Source organism: Elgaria multicarinata, chromosome 1 (genome assembly GCF_023053635.1).
Source record: "Elgaria multicarinata webbii isolate HBS135686 ecotype San Diego chromosome 1, rElgMul1.1.pri, whole genome shotgun sequence".
In the NCBI taxonomy this organism is placed as follows: domain Eukaryota; kingdom Metazoa; phylum Chordata; class Lepidosauria; order Squamata; family Anguidae; genus Elgaria; species Elgaria multicarinata.
In genome coordinates this window covers 6,959,624-6,975,135 of record NC_086171.1, presented here as the reverse complement: position 1 = coordinate 6,975,135, position 15,512 = coordinate 6,959,624, and the positions used below count along the sequence as shown (strand labels likewise).

Sequence of the window (15,512 nt, the reverse complement as noted above, 5' to 3'; positions counted from 1 at the left end):
TCCTACAGCTTCGTTACTGGCAGTCAGTCCTTTAAGCTAAAATAGGCCATTGTGTAGGTTATTTTGGGCCTCTTTGCCCTCTGCCCAGCCCACTGCTGGAACGCAGCCCCGAAGAGCTCCTCAGAAAATGAACTCAGCCCTTGGGATGAAAGTGGTTCAATCCCCCTAATCTTGTCCAAGCTCCCACTCAGTGCAGGTTCTGCAATGCAGGAGGAAGCGACCACATGCCAGGCAGATGGCCCTCCAGCCTCTGCTTAAATGCCTCTAGTGAAGGAGAGCTCACCATCTCCCAAGGCAGTCTATCCCCACTACCCAACGGCCCTTAGCGCTAGAAATGTCTCCTAACGTTTAGCCGGAAGTAACGAGAACTAAGAGATATAAATACACACGGGAACAAGACTTTCACAAGTACTGTAAAACTGTTTTACAGAATGTAACGTAAACTTATGTAGCATTAGCAGGAATGTCCATTATTTTGAAATCCGGCCATTTGGGGGCTCAACAAATCCCTGCTACTCACACGGCTCGAGTTGCCTTTGTGGGCTTTTCCTGGAATAGGGGAACATTTCTCTGGGCGTTTCTTTTTCTTACATCGACACCGGCATAAGTCACAGGTGCAATTTGTGCAAATTGCGGCCATAATTTGCTTACTTTTGGAATTCGCAGGTAAGAGGGCCAAAGTCTGTGGCCCCGAGCTGATAAAAGCTCGGCCAACTTCACCCTAACCCCCACCCCCTAGATGGATTCCTCTGACATCCCTAACATCAGCGCATGTCTTGGTGCTAGGTATGTCTAATCCCTTGGAACCAGTGGGGTCTGCGATGCCACATAACGTACCTATGTTCGGCCTCAAGGCTTACACAACCCAGCCCAAAGGAGTATGGTGGACGCACCTTGTACATAAACAGAGCCTGTAGACAGCTCATCTCCGGTGCTGCAAGTGTAGGGTCCACAATCTTCAGGCTCCAAATCGTGAATGATCAGCTCAACACTGACGCCTCTCTGCCGCATCTCATACTTGGCGCTGGGCTGAAGAACCAGGGTTCCTTTCCTCCACTCAACTGGAGCGTCAGGTTTGGAGATCTCACAGTGCAGGACAGCTGATCCACCTGTTTCTGACTCCACGTTCTGCAGTTCTTCTTTGAAGAGCACGGGCAGAACTATACAGGGAAGAAAGGATTAGAGCCACGAGCTGTCAAAATGGAGGGCCGGCATGCACCAGTGGGTTGTAAAAGATTCATGGACATTGATTATGGCTATAGGAGCCTGTGGCAGGGGGCACCCCATCCATTCCTGGTGAAATAAGCATGCTGGCTGAACCTAGGGTAATTTTGTAGGGATGGTCCTCTTCATGTGTGGAATAGCTGCACCAATTGAATTTGGCTAGTACAGATGGGTGAGAATTCATTTCAGCTCGTCTTTGATCAGAATTTACCCAACTTCACAAAGTTCATATCAGGGAGAGGAAGAACCTGACATTTTAAAAAATTCCAAAGGAAGAGAAAGCCAAAGTGACAGATTTTCCGGGGTGGGTGGGTGGGCGCCATCCTATTGGATAAGGGGCATCCAATCTTGAATGTGGCTGCAGGATTTTCAGCACTGCTCAGCAACCACAGAGTTTAAAATTGATAGCCGAAGCCCAGAGAGGGTTCAGGTGGGAAGCAGCTACGAAATATATCCCTCATGGCCCCAATTGCAATTTTATCTAGGTGTGGTAAAAAAAAATTCACCTGAAGTTTTGGCCATATGGAAAAAGGAATTGTTAATGGCAGACATTAATCCCAGGCACAGCAGAATGGAACTGCAGGGTTGCTCTAACGATGGCTTTCCCACTGATACAAGATTACGTTGATGAGAAAATAAGAACTTATTTATTTATTTATTTATTTATTGCATTTCTATACCGCCCAATAGCTGGAGCTCTCTGGGCGGTTCACAAAAATTAAAAACATTCAAAGTATAAACCAACAGTATAAAACCATAATATAAAATACCATATAAAATTACAAATTTAAAACACCAAGTTAAAATTTATTTATAGACTGTTAAAATGCTGGGAGAATAAAAAGGTCTTCACCTGGCGTCTAAAAGCATAGGTGCCAAGCGAACCTCCTTAGGGAGCTCATTCCACAGCCGGGGGGCCACAGCAGAGAAGGCCCTGCTCCTGGTAGCCACCTGCCTCACTTCCTTTGGCAGGGGCTCGCGGAGAAGGACCCTTGAGGACGACCTTAGGGTCCGGGCAGGTACATACGGGAGGAGGCGATCCTTCAAATAACCAGGCCCCAAACCGTTTAGGGCTTTAACTGTTAATATCAGCACTTTGAATCGGGCCCGGACCTGGACTGGCAGCCAATAAGAAGAGCCCTGCTGGATCAGACCAAGGGTCCATCTAGTCCAGGACTCTGTTCACACAGCGGCCAACCAGTTATTGACCAGGGACCCACAAGCAGGGCACAAGTGCAGCAGCACCCACCCACCCATGTTCCCCAGCAACTGATGTACATAGGCTTACTGCCTCTGATAGTGGAGGTAGCACATAAACATCCCAACTTTGATAGCCTTCTCCTACAGGAATTCATCCAACCCCCTTTATTATGAGGATGATAATGGTGACGATACAAGACAAGCAATTGTTCTAGCACTGATAAAAGGTCATTTAAAAAATTGCACATCCCCAACTGGTCCCCAAGGACAAGCAAGCAGATGGATTTGGAACTCGGACAAGCTTCTCTCACCTTTGACCTTGACTGTGGCAGTTGTCTGTTGGTCTCGTGAATCGCAGGTGTAATCGCCACCATCCTGAGCTTCCAAATCATAAATGAGGAGCTCTGCAAAGTTCCCTTCTTGCCTGATGTCATACTTGTTACTTGGCTGGAGTATCACATTCCCTTTCTTCCAGACCACTGGAGCCATGGGCCTGGACAGCTCACAGCGCAAGGACACTGTGTGGCCTGTCTCAGCTTCCTTGTTTTGGAGGCCACGTTTGAAAAGCACCGGGAGAGCTGAAAGGCAACGTAAAAGCTAAGGAGAGCCCATTTCTGGAAGCACATTTCTGCGCTTTTGGGAGGCAAAGAACACGTTTCTGAAATCAGCAGGCCAAATGCTGACCAGTTGCATGGGACGATTTGCTAAGTAACTAGGAAGACAATGGCCATAGCTAGACCTAAGGTTTATCCCTGGATCGTCCAGGGGTCAAATCTGTTCATCTAGGTGACACACAGGGGATCCAGTACTCAGGCAGGGGCGAACCCTGGATGATCCCAGGATAAACCTTAGGTCTAGCTGTGTCCAATGTGTCCAAAAGCTTATATGCCCCCACGTTGTGAGACTCTTCAATTTTAAGTTGGAAATGCCATTTTTGCCCCAGTAAGTTTACATGCCCACTCCCAGAACTCGGCACAGTTCCTCCCCAGGCAAAGCGTCCAAGAGAAGATTTGATAAAAGCAAATTTTCTTATGAAATTGGAGGCTTCAGACAAAACATCTGAGGATCTTCAAGGGAAATCAAAAGCATTTTGATCAATGATTTCTCAGGATGAGGTGTGTGTGAGTGTGAGTGTGTGTGTGTGTGTTGCACTTCCTACATGATAAAGAAGGCTGAGAAAGGATCACACCTTGTTCACCAGAGTCCAAGCGTAACCACAGTAATTAATAATCAAGCATAATATATTTTCAAAAATAGAGGACCTACAATTGCATGTTTCTTCCTCCCTCTTGGTGGCCTTCGGGACACTGAAACCTGAACCATCGCATCACCTGGCAGACCCCAATTTGAAATCTGCAAACCCTCCTCCTCCTCCTCCATATCACCTTAAGACTCTAGTGATGCAGACAGCCTGATGACAACATCCGGTCAGCCTTTCCCCTGCCTCTTATTCCCACCCCCACCCTGCTTTTTATAATATCTTGCCTGATTAAGAGATCTGGAAAACTCGAAAGCTTGCACATTATTATTATTTTTGGGGTGAGATCTTTGAGTTGTCCTAATACAGCTATGGATTTTGGAATTTTGCTTTTGGCCCACATGTCTGCCTTTGTTTTCAAACATAGGGCCTTGCTAGACCTGGTGGAAAATCCGGGGGAGAGGAGGGGAGACCTCGCATTATGAATAACACGAGATCTCGCCCTTATTCACACGCAAGCTGCGATGAGCTGTGGAGGAGAGTCGTCGCCGCTGCCATTTTTTTTATTTTTAAAGCAGCAGTAGCAGTGCAGGAGCTAGGAAAGGTAAGTAGGGTTTTTTAAAAAAAATTCTCCTTCCCCTCCCCCATCTGCGATCTCCCCCCCCCCCCCGGCTCCGTTCTCCTTTTCCCCCGTCCGCGATCTCCCCCCTGGCCCCGTTCTTCCCCGGCCGCCCCGCCCACGATGTCTGCTTCCCCACCTGCTTCCCCGCCCACGATGTCCGATCCCCTGCCCGATGTCCTCCCCCCCCCCACGATGTCAGGTCCCCCGCCCAATATCCCCTGGGCCGTGATTCCCCCAGATCTCCCCGGCCTCCGTTCCCCCCCCCCATGTCCACACAGTAGCCCTGATGGCCGCAGCTTTTCCCAGCTACTCGGGAGTAAATCTGGTAGCCGGGAAAAGCGGCAGACCTGGCTACACGCCTGTGGTCTCGGGCTCAGGAAAAACCGGGCCTGAAGCGGTGCCAGTTACCCTGGGCCCAGGGAGGGTTCACCCCTGCCTGAGCCCGGGATACCCTGTGCATCATCTGGATGCACAGGGGTGAGCCCGGGGCTCACACCAGGCTAAAGCCCCGTCTAGGAAGGCCCATAGTCAGTTATAGCCATCTTTTTCCACAGTATTTCCCTGTGTATAACTTTATTTATTTATTTATTTATTTATTACATTTCTATACCGCCCAATAGGCGGAGCTCTCTGGGCAGTTCACAACCTGAACCATCGCATCACCTTGCAGACCCCAATTTGAAATCTGCAAACCTTCTCCTCCTCCATATCACCATATCACTCCTCCTCCTCCATATCACCTCCATATCACTCTAGCGATGCAGACACCCTGATGACAACATCCGGTCAGCCTTTCTCCTGCCTCTTATTCCCACCCCCACCCTGCTGGGCATTATTATTATTATTATTATTATTATTATTATTATTATTATTATTATTATTTTCTCCCAATAAACTGGTGGATAAGGGTCACCTTGTTCTTTGCACTGCTGCACTGCTGGGCTGCTACTTATTTCAAGGACAAATTCTCACCTTTAACCTTGAGTCTGGCGGTGGTCGCCCTGTCGACTGTACTGCAGCTATATTCCCCCGAGTCTTCAGGAACCACATTCTGGATGATCAAGCTGTGGGCAGTCGCTTCTGTCTTGATGTCAAACTTCTGGCTGGGCTGGATCGCAGACGCCCCCTTTTTCCATTCCACGCGGACGCCGGGTTTGGAGATGTCACAGCGCAGGACGGCCGTGCCGTTCTCGTCCACTTCCAGGTTCTCCAGCTGCTTTATGAAGATTACTGGTGCAGCTGTACGGAGGGGAATAAATACCTTTGCTGGACTGACATAATTTTGAACGGCTATCAGCGAGCACGGAATTGTTCATAAGACGTCATGAGTTTACTTTTGTATTGTTCGCCTGTTACCCATTTTTTTCCCCCATTAGGATATGCTGAAAGTTTTGAGGAATCCCCGCTGCCTAATGTCATATTCTAACTCTACAGCATTTCCTTGGCTGTTTTCCCCATCTCTCCATGCATGAAGAGAGACTGTTTCACCAGAATCACATAGGAACAGGTGTACTAGAGCAGTGGTCCCCAACCTTTTTGGCACCAGGGACCAGTTTCGTGGAAGACCATTTTTCCACGGACCGGGGGGGTTGAGGGGATGGTTTTCGGAAGCCCCCCCGCCCCCCCACTCCAGCGTCTTGGCTTTGCTTCAGCTGGGTGGGCTCCCAGCCAAAGTGAAGCCAGGACGCTAGGGTGGGCGGCTTCAGAACGGCACGCCCGAAGTCACTCTCCCAGAGCGGCTTCTAGCTAGGCGCGCCATTCCGAAGCTGCCCCACCCCACCCCAGTGTCCTGGCTTCGCTTCGGCTGGGCAGGTGAGATGGCGCCCTGCGCCCAGGTATGCTGGTGTAGGGGTGGGGTGGGTGGGTGTAAACAGCTCACCTGTGCGGCCCAGTTCCTAAAAGGACACGGACCGGGACCGGTCCATGGCCTGGGGGTTGGGAACCCCTGTACTAGAGAATTGTACCACAGCTTCCCATCACCACTAAATTCAGGCATCTCCAAGCTTTTTGGGTCAGTGGGCACATTTGGAATTTTGAGAGTCATAAGCACTCTCACAAAATGGGTGCCATCAGGGGGGAGCTTGCTCATTCATAAAATGGCTGCCGTGGCGGTCATAAAACATTAATTTCTCAGAAAGAGAAACTGGTGAGTTGAAAAGGAAAGTAACTCGCCCAAGAATCTAAGTCCAATTTAGAGCTCCAAAACACAAAATCACTCTTCTGAACTGATTAAAGATGGCGCTGGAGGCCATTACTTCACATTGCAGCATGCACACCTCCCAGCTTAAAAGAGATAATAATTTTAAAAATCTTGAAAAACAAAATCAGGAGGGGCAGGAAGTCTGGTGGGTACCAAGAAAAGAGTCTAGAGGCATGTTGGTCTCCATGGAGACACCTTCTTCCTTTTTTGGCTTTACAGGTATGGGTTCCTCTGAGCGAAATATTAGAATTTTACAGAATTTAGAGTATTTTGTGGAAGGCCAACATTCGAGTCTCATAACTTCTCTAAACGTCCCCTACGTGGCACAGTTGGGGGGATTCCACACGTCGATTCCACCGCCGCCACCGCCACCCACCTACTTCCTCGCCGGCCGGGTCGGAGAGCTCGGCGGAAGAAGGCGGGGCTCTCCACCCCGCCTTCTTCTGCCGAGCTCTCCAACCCGGCCGGCGAGGAGCTAGGTGGGTGGCGGCAGCGGCAAGGACGCCTCTTCCTTGTCTCTTCTCCAGGCAAGCTACACGATCGCTTTGGGGTCGCACTGGGGACGCATGGAAGCACTCTCAGTACGACGTGTAGAATCCCCCTTAGCTGGGCTTTGTTTGTAAATGATACAGTGGTTGCGGGTCCCAGAACTGAAAGACTCCCTTCTGAAGGGCTGGTTCACTTACATTGCACAGTCAGCTGAGCCTCTGAAGAATTCTGTCCCACTCGGAAGCTGACGGAGCCGCAGTCTTCCAGTGCCACCTTCCGGAGGGTGAGAGTGTGAAGTTTCCCTTGAACCTCAATCTCATTCATTTCATTGGACTGGAGGGGCACCCCAGCCAAACTCCACTGCACGTCCTTAGCTTTCTCTCGAGAGACCTGGCACTGGAATACTGCATCCTCACCTTCGTACAAGGTGATGTCTTTCAGTGCTTCCACAACGGTGACCGGCGGTTCTAAAACGGAAAGCAAAACTTCTTCAGATCCTTTTGCTTTCCAAACTTCCCACCATCGTACTCACAAGCAGCTGCTCAACCGTATCACTTACATTCATCAGCTGCAGGTAAGACATTAATAATTACGAGTCGGCTGTTTAAGAGGGAATTGACTCACAGGGGCCTGATACTTAGAGCACTCCACGGCCATTTAAAACACACACACACACACACACACACACACACTCAACCAAACAGGGGCACAGGTGAAGCTCTTTCACTCTGAAAGCCCAAATGAAATAAAAACGTTGGAAAGATAAAATAAACGACGATAGTAAGAAAAGGTAGAAGAAGCAATGTTATAATTTAGGACTCAACTCATGAGTGAAAGGGGTCCGAAGACAAGCTCATTCTCAACGAAGCTGCTGCAGTAACAGTCAAGAAAGAACTTCGGAGCTATAGAAGTTCCCGAATCTGGACATCAGGAAAAACGTCCTGACTGTTAGAGCAGTACGACACGACCTAGCAGCCCACGATCTCCCCAGGGCCGGATTAAGGCCAGCTACTGCCCTAAGCACAGCCCCATCATGGTGCCCCCTTGGCCCTTCCATTGCTTACCCAAAAAGACATTAAGGGCCTTGCTAGACCTACCTGATAATCCGGTGGGGAGTAGGGGCGACGCCGCGCTACAGCTAGCGCGGGCCGTTGCCCTTTTCTACACGTAACACGCGATGGGGTAAGGGAAAGCCCCGTCGCGTCAGCCATTTTCTTTTGGACTTAAAGGGCCATGTGCACAGGAGCGCACCAACGGAAAAGTCCTTTTTTAAAAAATAAAATAAAGGGTTCCCTGCTCCCCCTGCCCCTGATTTCCCCCCGCAATGTCTGATGCCCCCCTGCCCGCTCACTCGCCCATCCTTCCCCCGCTCGCCATGCCCGTCCCTGCTCGCCATGCCCGTCCCCGCTCGCCATGCCCGTCCCCGCTTGCTATACCCTGGCCCCGTTCTTCTTCCCCCCCAATCCGCCATGTCTGATGCCCTCTCCGCGCGCCCCCGTCCATGATCTCCCCCCCCTGGCTCTGCTCTTCCCCCCCTCCCATCTCTCCTGCCGGGTCCGCTCTTTCCCCCGGCCCCCATCTCCCCCCCCGGCCAATGGGCACAGTGCTCCTATGGAGTGCTGTGCCCAGTGCACGGCTTCTCCCGGCTACTCGCGAGTAAGCGAGCAGCCAGGAAAAGCCACGGAAGTCGCTAGCCCGGGGCTGAGCCCGGGGCTGTGGAAAAGCCGGGCCATAAGCGGATCCGGTTATCCCGGGTCAAGGGAGGACTTAGCCCGGCCTGACCCCGGGATCCCCTGTGTGTCATCTGGATGCACAGCAGGGAGCCCAGGCCTCACAACGGGCTAAGTCCTTGTCTAGCAACGGCCTAAGACTCAATAAGTGCTGAAGGTGAAATAAGACATTAAAAAACTCAGTTTTCTTCAAGTTTTTCCCACGCCATGATGATAAAAAACACTGAAATTCATGCAGAAAACGTTGGTAAGACAGTCAAATATACTGAATTCTAGGTATATGTTGAGACAAAGATTGTCAGAAAGTTATCTCAGATGTCAGATGACGTCGTGGGACACATAGAGCCTAAAGCTGATAGATTAGGTGTAATAAAATAAAGGACAAATAATAATAAATAAATGCTGCTCTTAGAATATGGCGCTAGGCACTTTCTATGAATCTGGAATTCCTTAAAATTAGATGGCTACAGCTATGGTACCGGTACTCTGTGGTGCCGCCTTCCCCAGTGCTCTAAGCATGTGCTTATATTGCTTAAAGGTTAATCCAGGATTGGCTCTCCCACCCTAGAGGCCTTCAAGAGGAAGCTGGCCAACCATCTGTCAACCCCATTGAGCAAGGGGCCCCTTCCAACTCTGCTATTCTACAATTCTATGAAGCTCCATGCAGCTGTAGAGCACACATGTGTGATGCACAGAGACCACAAAGAAGAATCACCGGGGCGCCCTGTCCAAGCACCTCAGCGACCGGCCAGGCTGATAAGGGAGAAGTCAGTCTCTCAAATATCCTGGTCCCAACTTGTTGAAGGCTTTATAGAATCACAGAATCATAGAATAGCAGAGTTGGAAGGGCCTACAAGGCCATCGAGTCCAACCCCCTGCTCAATGCAGGAATCCACCCTAAAGCATCCCTGACAGATGGCTGTCCAGCTGCCTCTTGAAGGCCTCTGGTGTGGGAGAGCCCACCACCTCCCTAGGTAACTGATTCCATTGTCGTACTGCTCTAACAGTCAGGATGTTTTTCCTGATGTCCAGCTGGAATCTGGCTTCCTTTAACTTGAGCCCCTTATTCCGTGTCCTGCACTCTGGGAGGATCGAGAAGAGATCCTGGCCCTCCTCTGTGTGACAACCTTTCAAGTATTTGAAGAGTGCTCTCATGTCTCCCCTCAATCTTCTCTTCTCTTACACCAATTTTCTATACACCAATAGCAAAGCCTTAAACCTGGCCTGGTAGGAAATAGGCAGCCAGTGCAGTCCCCTCAGCAAAGGTGTTACATGCTGAAAAGGGGCAGCCCCCGACAACAGCCGAGCTGTTGAGCATTGTTACCCCACTCATCCCTCACTGTTATACCACACCGGCTCTAGTCCTGCCCAGTCCTGCTAGAAACAGTCTTCCCAAAGGACGACGCAAAGCCCCACCTTTCACCAGCAGCATGGCCGTCGTCTTGTGGTCTCCTGTGTTGCAGCTGTACTCCCCGCCATCGCCAGCACTCAGCTTGCACACAGTCAGTTCCACCACAGCGCCTACTTGCGTCATCTTGTACTTGTCACCGGACCGGAGCGGCTGCCCGTCCTTTTCCCACTGCACAGGGGCACCGCGTTTGGAGACCTCACAGCTCAGGGTGACGGTGCCCCCTTCTTCAGCCTCCTGATTCTCAAGGGACTTGATAAAAAGCACGGGCAAAGCTGAAGGAAGAGGAAGGGAGAAATCAAACATGGTGATTGGTAACCGTTCCTTGCTAACTGGGGTACTCTGATTCAGTCCGCTCATTCTAGGGGCGTTTGGGAGATCGCAAAGGATCGCTCCTCTTAAAGGCAGCCGAGAAAGGATTTTAAGATTTAGACAGGCTACAGGAATGGGGACTTCATGTGGGTGCATGCAATGGGAGAAGGAGGAGAGTGTGTGATATGTGCATTTCCCTGATGAGGCCCGCCTAGCGCCAACATTGTCATCCTTTCGGCGCCGGGTCAAGACTGCGTGAGGTACTAGTTCCTCTCTTAGGCCTCATCTAGAGTATTGCGTCCAGTTCTCGGCTCCACAATTCAAGAAGGACGCAGACAAGCTGGAGCGGGTTCAGAGGAGGGCAACCAGGATGATCAGGGGTCTGGAAACAAAGCCCTATGAAGAGAGACTGAAAGAACTGGGCATGTTTAGCCTGGAGAAGAGAAGATTGAGGGGAGACAGGATAGCACTCTTCAAATACTTAAAAGGTTGTCACACAGAGGAGGGCCAGGATCTCTTCTCGATCCTCCCAGAGTGCAGGACACGGAATAACGGGCTCAAGTTAAAGGAAGCCAGATTCCAGCTGGACATCAGGAAAAACTTCCTGACTGTTAGAGCAGTACGACAATGGAACCAGTTACCTAGGGAGGTGGCCTCCCACACCAGAGGCCTTCAAGAGGCAGCTGGACAGCCATCTGTTAGGGATGCATTAGGGTGGATTCCTGCATTGAGCAGGGGGTTGGACTCGATGGCCTTAGAGGCCCCTTCCAACTCTACTATTCTATGATTCTATGATTCTATGACTTTTCTGTTCTCCCAGCCATTTAGCAATATGTAATGAGCCTGGGTCTGTTTTTTGGCTCATCATTTGTAAAGCTGTTATAGCGGTTTTCAATGTATGTGCATTTTGCATGTTTTTGTGGTTTTTAATTTTTGCATATTGTTTTTAGGTGTTTATCTTATGTGAACTGCCCAGAGAGCTTCAGCTATGGGGCGGTATACAAATGCAATGCAATAAAATAAAATAAATAATTCTTCCCACATGCAAGACCAGTGCTAGTAGCAGAGTTGACCGGAAAGTACCCACCCACCCTCCTCACCTTTGACAAGCAACGATGCTGTGGTCTGCTGGTCACCTGAGTCACAGGTATAGTCCCCAGAGTCCTCCGGTTGTGCATCATGAATGAGGAGCTCCACGGTGGAACCCCTTTGCCTCATCTCGTACTTTTCGCTGGGCCGCAGTTTGGCCGATCCTTTTGTCCACTTCACAGGCACGTCAGGTTTGGAGAGCTCAGCCAGGAGGTTGACCATCGAGCCTTCCTCGGCCTCCTGGCTCTCAAGATGGACTTCAAAAAGGGCCGGGGTGGCTGAACATCACACAGGGAGAAAGAAAAGGGAATGTTGAGCTAACGACAAATTTCTGGTGGACGCAGTTCTCAATTATGGATGAGAAGCAGGTTGGCAATCATTCGAGTCTAACAAATATGGAGATAATAAAAAAACCCAGGTTAACATACATAACCAGGTAGTTCACAGTTATGAACGAAGAAGGAGAATGCCTCCGTTCTAAGCCTCTCCCATTACTTGCTCTGCGTTCCCGGGCGTCACAGGTGATGGGGTGTTACACTTGAATGTCTCACAATCTCCTAATCTGTCCTCATCAATGGAGAACCTACAAGGGGGGGGGGGGGAGATGGTTCCTACTAGTGCACACACGCTTTTTTGCACTGGTGGTTGGCAGCTACAGCAGCCGCTGGCATTGCAAAATAAAAGGGTGCCCTCCTCTCCCAGTCCCAGAGCAACACAACAGAAAAATGTCATGTTATTTGTGTTGTGCTGACATAGGCAAGGAAAAGTGTAATGCTGATGGGTGGTGTCCCCTCCAGAAGCCCCCTGGCATGACATCCTACAGGACTTCCAAGGCCTTCAGAGCCCATTTGAGATTGGCAAAGAGCACCTTTTATCAGCTTCGGTTGATATACCAACTGCGCCCTTATCTGGATAGAGATAGCCTAGCTACAGTGATCCATGCTCTGATAACCTCTCGTTTGGATTACTGCAATGCGTTATACGTGGGGCTGCCTTTGGAAACGGTCCGGAAGCTTCAGCTGGTACAAAACAGAGCAGCCCGTTTACTAACAGGGACTGACCGGCGAGATCACATTACGCCAGTCCTTTTACAACTTCATTGGCTGCCAGTCCAGGTCCGGGCCCGATTCAAAGTGCTGGTATTGACATTTAAAGCCCTAAACGGTTTGGGGCCAGGTTATTTGAAGGAACGCCTCCTCCCATATGTACCTGCCTGGACCTTAAGATCATCTACAGGGGCCCTTCTCCGTGAGCCCCTGCCAAAGGAAGTGAGGCAGGTGGCTATTAGGAGGAGGGCTTTCTCCGCTGTGGCACCCCGGTTGTGGAATGAGCTCCCCAGAGAGGTCCGCCTGGTGCCTACACTGTACTCCTTTCGTCGCCAGCTGAAGACCTTTTTATTCTCTCAGTATTTTAACAATTAATTTTAACTTAAATTTAAATCTTACTGTTTTAACTCTGTATTTTAATCTTATATCAATTTTGCTACGTGGTTTTATCCAGGTTGTGCTTTTTATATTGTATTTTGTATTTGTGCTTTTAACCTGTTGGTTGTTTTATGATGGTTTTAATTTTTGTGAACCGCCCAGAGAGCTTCGGCTATCGGGCGGTATAAAAATGTAATAAATAAATAAATAAATAAATTGTGCAACCTAGTGCTGACCTTAAGAGGAAGGAAAAGGTAGAAGTGTTTGCCTAGATGTTTCTGTCTTCCTATTACTTTATTTATTTATTTATATAGCACCATCAATGCACACGGTGCTGTACATAGTAACAGAATAAAACAGCAACACCCGGCCCCATAGGCTTACATTCTGATAAAATCATAATAAAACAATAAGAGGGAAGAGAATGCACCAGATAGGCACAGGGGGGCAATAAAACTAATAGTGTGGAAGAAAGAACAAAGTCAAGTTCTAAAAGCTGTAGGGGGAAAAAGAAACATTTTCAATTGAGCTTTAAAAACAGTAATTGAATCATAGAATCATAGAGCTGGAAGGGGCCTATAAGGTCATCGAGTCCAACCCCCTGCTCCATGCAGGGATCCACCTCAAAGCCACAGTCATGGTGCGTGTCATGCTACCTGCTTCTACCGTCCCCACCTACCAGTGATCAATAGGCCAAGGTGGCATATTACAGGCAGAACTGGCCCAAGACATTTTTCTGCCTGTGGCAAAGGACGATACGACCTCCTTTCCCATTGCATGTGCAGAAGCTGACTGGACTAAAAATTACATCAATCCTGTGGATGGGCTAGCATCTTCCACCATATCTGAGGGCCACAGGGCAGTTGAGGGGATGCAGGACGGGCTGCATGGCACCCACAGTTCTGTCCTCCAATATCGGCCACCTAAGGTGACCACTTCATTCCGCTTAATGGTAGTTCTGGCCCTGATTACAGGGCTGGAGGTGTGAATAGATATCCATACACTCTACCCCTTAGAATCTAAGACTTATGGTTGTCAGGTGCCCATCTGCCCAGGGGCACTATAACTGAAAGCTCATCGTGAGAAAGTTTAGTTAGTATAAAGAACAATCTGGGTTTTTTAGTTGAAAGGCAATTAAGGAGAACTGCATGATTGTGACTGTACAATTGACGAGACCTTCTTGCTTAGTAAATCCCTACCTTCCACAGAGACAGTTGCTGTGGTTTTCTGGTTCCCGATGTCACAGGTGTATTTGCCAGAGTCCTCTGGCTTTAAATTATAAATCTTTAAAGAATGTATTGTTCCTTCTTGCTTGATTTCATATTTGGAGCTTGGAGAAATCACTTGGGCGCCCTTCTTCCACGTCGCAGAGACGTTGGGCTGGGAGACTTCGCATTTCAGGATAGCTGTGCTGTCCTCTTGGAAGTCTTTGTTCACTAGTTCCTCTTTAAATTTGGGAAGCGGTGCTGAAAATGCAAATATGAAGGGTTTTTTATATATATATATAAAAAAAGAACAGCAAGGAACTGGAAGAAAATAGGGTTCACCATTCTGCCTTAGGCAGTAGGTTCTAGACTCAAGATGAAATTGAGGGTTTTGCATGAATGATGGGATGCATTTTGCAAATTTAGAATTCAGTGTTACTTTCTAAACGTTGCTTTATTTACATTCAGTCTTATAGAATCACAATGCTTGTTCTAACATGTCATAAGAAGAGCCCTGCCGGGTCAGACAAAGAGTCTATCTTTGCTTTAGGTGTGTATGTTCTGTGTTTTAGAATTTTAAATTTTGTATACTCGTTTTTATCTTAATTTTTTAGAATTTCTGTAAACCACCCAGAGAGCCCTGGCTATGGGGGCGGTATATAAGTAATAATAATAATAATAATAATAATAATAATAATAATAATATCATCTAGTCCAGCGTTCTGTTCACACAGTGGCCAACCAGCTGTTCGTGAGAACCCCAGAAGTAGGACATGAGTACAACAGTGCCTGTCTGCCCATGTTCCCCAGCAATTTGTGTACATAGGCATGCTGGCTGTGATGCTGAAGGTAGCAGGTAGCCATCAGGGCTAGTAGTCATTGATAGCCTTATCCATCATGAATTTGCCCAATCCCCTTTGAAAGCCATCCAAATTGGTGTCCATCTCTACTTCTTGTGGATCCCATAGTTTGACTATGCTCTGTGTGAAGAAGTCCTTCCTTCTAACTTCGCTCTTCGCTCCTCTGATGCCATGTTTCTCACCTGCCCAAGGGTCTCTCCTTCCCTTGCTCGGCTTCGTCCATTTTCTTCCGCTGCCCCTTACGCCTAGAACGCTCTTCCAGAACATTTGAGAACTACAAGTTCAATCGCAGCTTTTAAAGCTCAGCTAAAAACTTTTCTTTTTCCTAAAGCTTTTAAAACTTGATTTTGTTCTGACTTTATACTGCTAGTTTTACCCTACCCTGTGCCTGTTTGGTGCCTTCTCTTCCCCTTCTTATTGTTTTATTATGATTTTATTAGAATGTAAGCCTATGCGGCAGGGTCTTGCTATTTACTGTTTTACTCTGTACAGCACCATGTACATTAATGGTGCTATATAAATAAATAATAATAATAATAATAACTGTCCTG

The 15,512-nt window shown here is 48.6% G+C and overlaps 1 protein-coding gene across 1 annotated transcript in view; it reads right to left on the bottom strand.

Annotated features, from left to right (window-relative positions):
* OBSCN (obscurin, cytoskeletal calmodulin and titin-interacting RhoGEF) overlaps window positions 1–15,512 on the bottom strand; it is a 244,447-nt gene that overhangs the window by 81,311 nt on the left and 147,624 nt on the right. The window contains exons 52-58 of the mRNA XM_063122933.1: window positions 14,096–14,362; window positions 11,484–11,750; window positions 10,080–10,346; window positions 7,131–7,400; window positions 5,217–5,483; window positions 2,736–3,002; window positions 894–1,160 (exon numbers count right to left, since the gene is read on the bottom strand). Coding sequence (XP_062979003.1) covers window positions 894–1,160; window positions 2,736–3,002; window positions 5,217–5,483; window positions 7,131–7,400; window positions 10,080–10,346; window positions 11,484–11,750; window positions 14,096–14,362 — 1,872 coding nt within the window. The remainder of the gene's footprint in view (window positions 1–893; window positions 1,161–2,735; window positions 3,003–5,216; window positions 5,484–7,130; window positions 7,401–10,079; window positions 10,347–11,483; window positions 11,751–14,095; window positions 14,363–15,512) is intronic.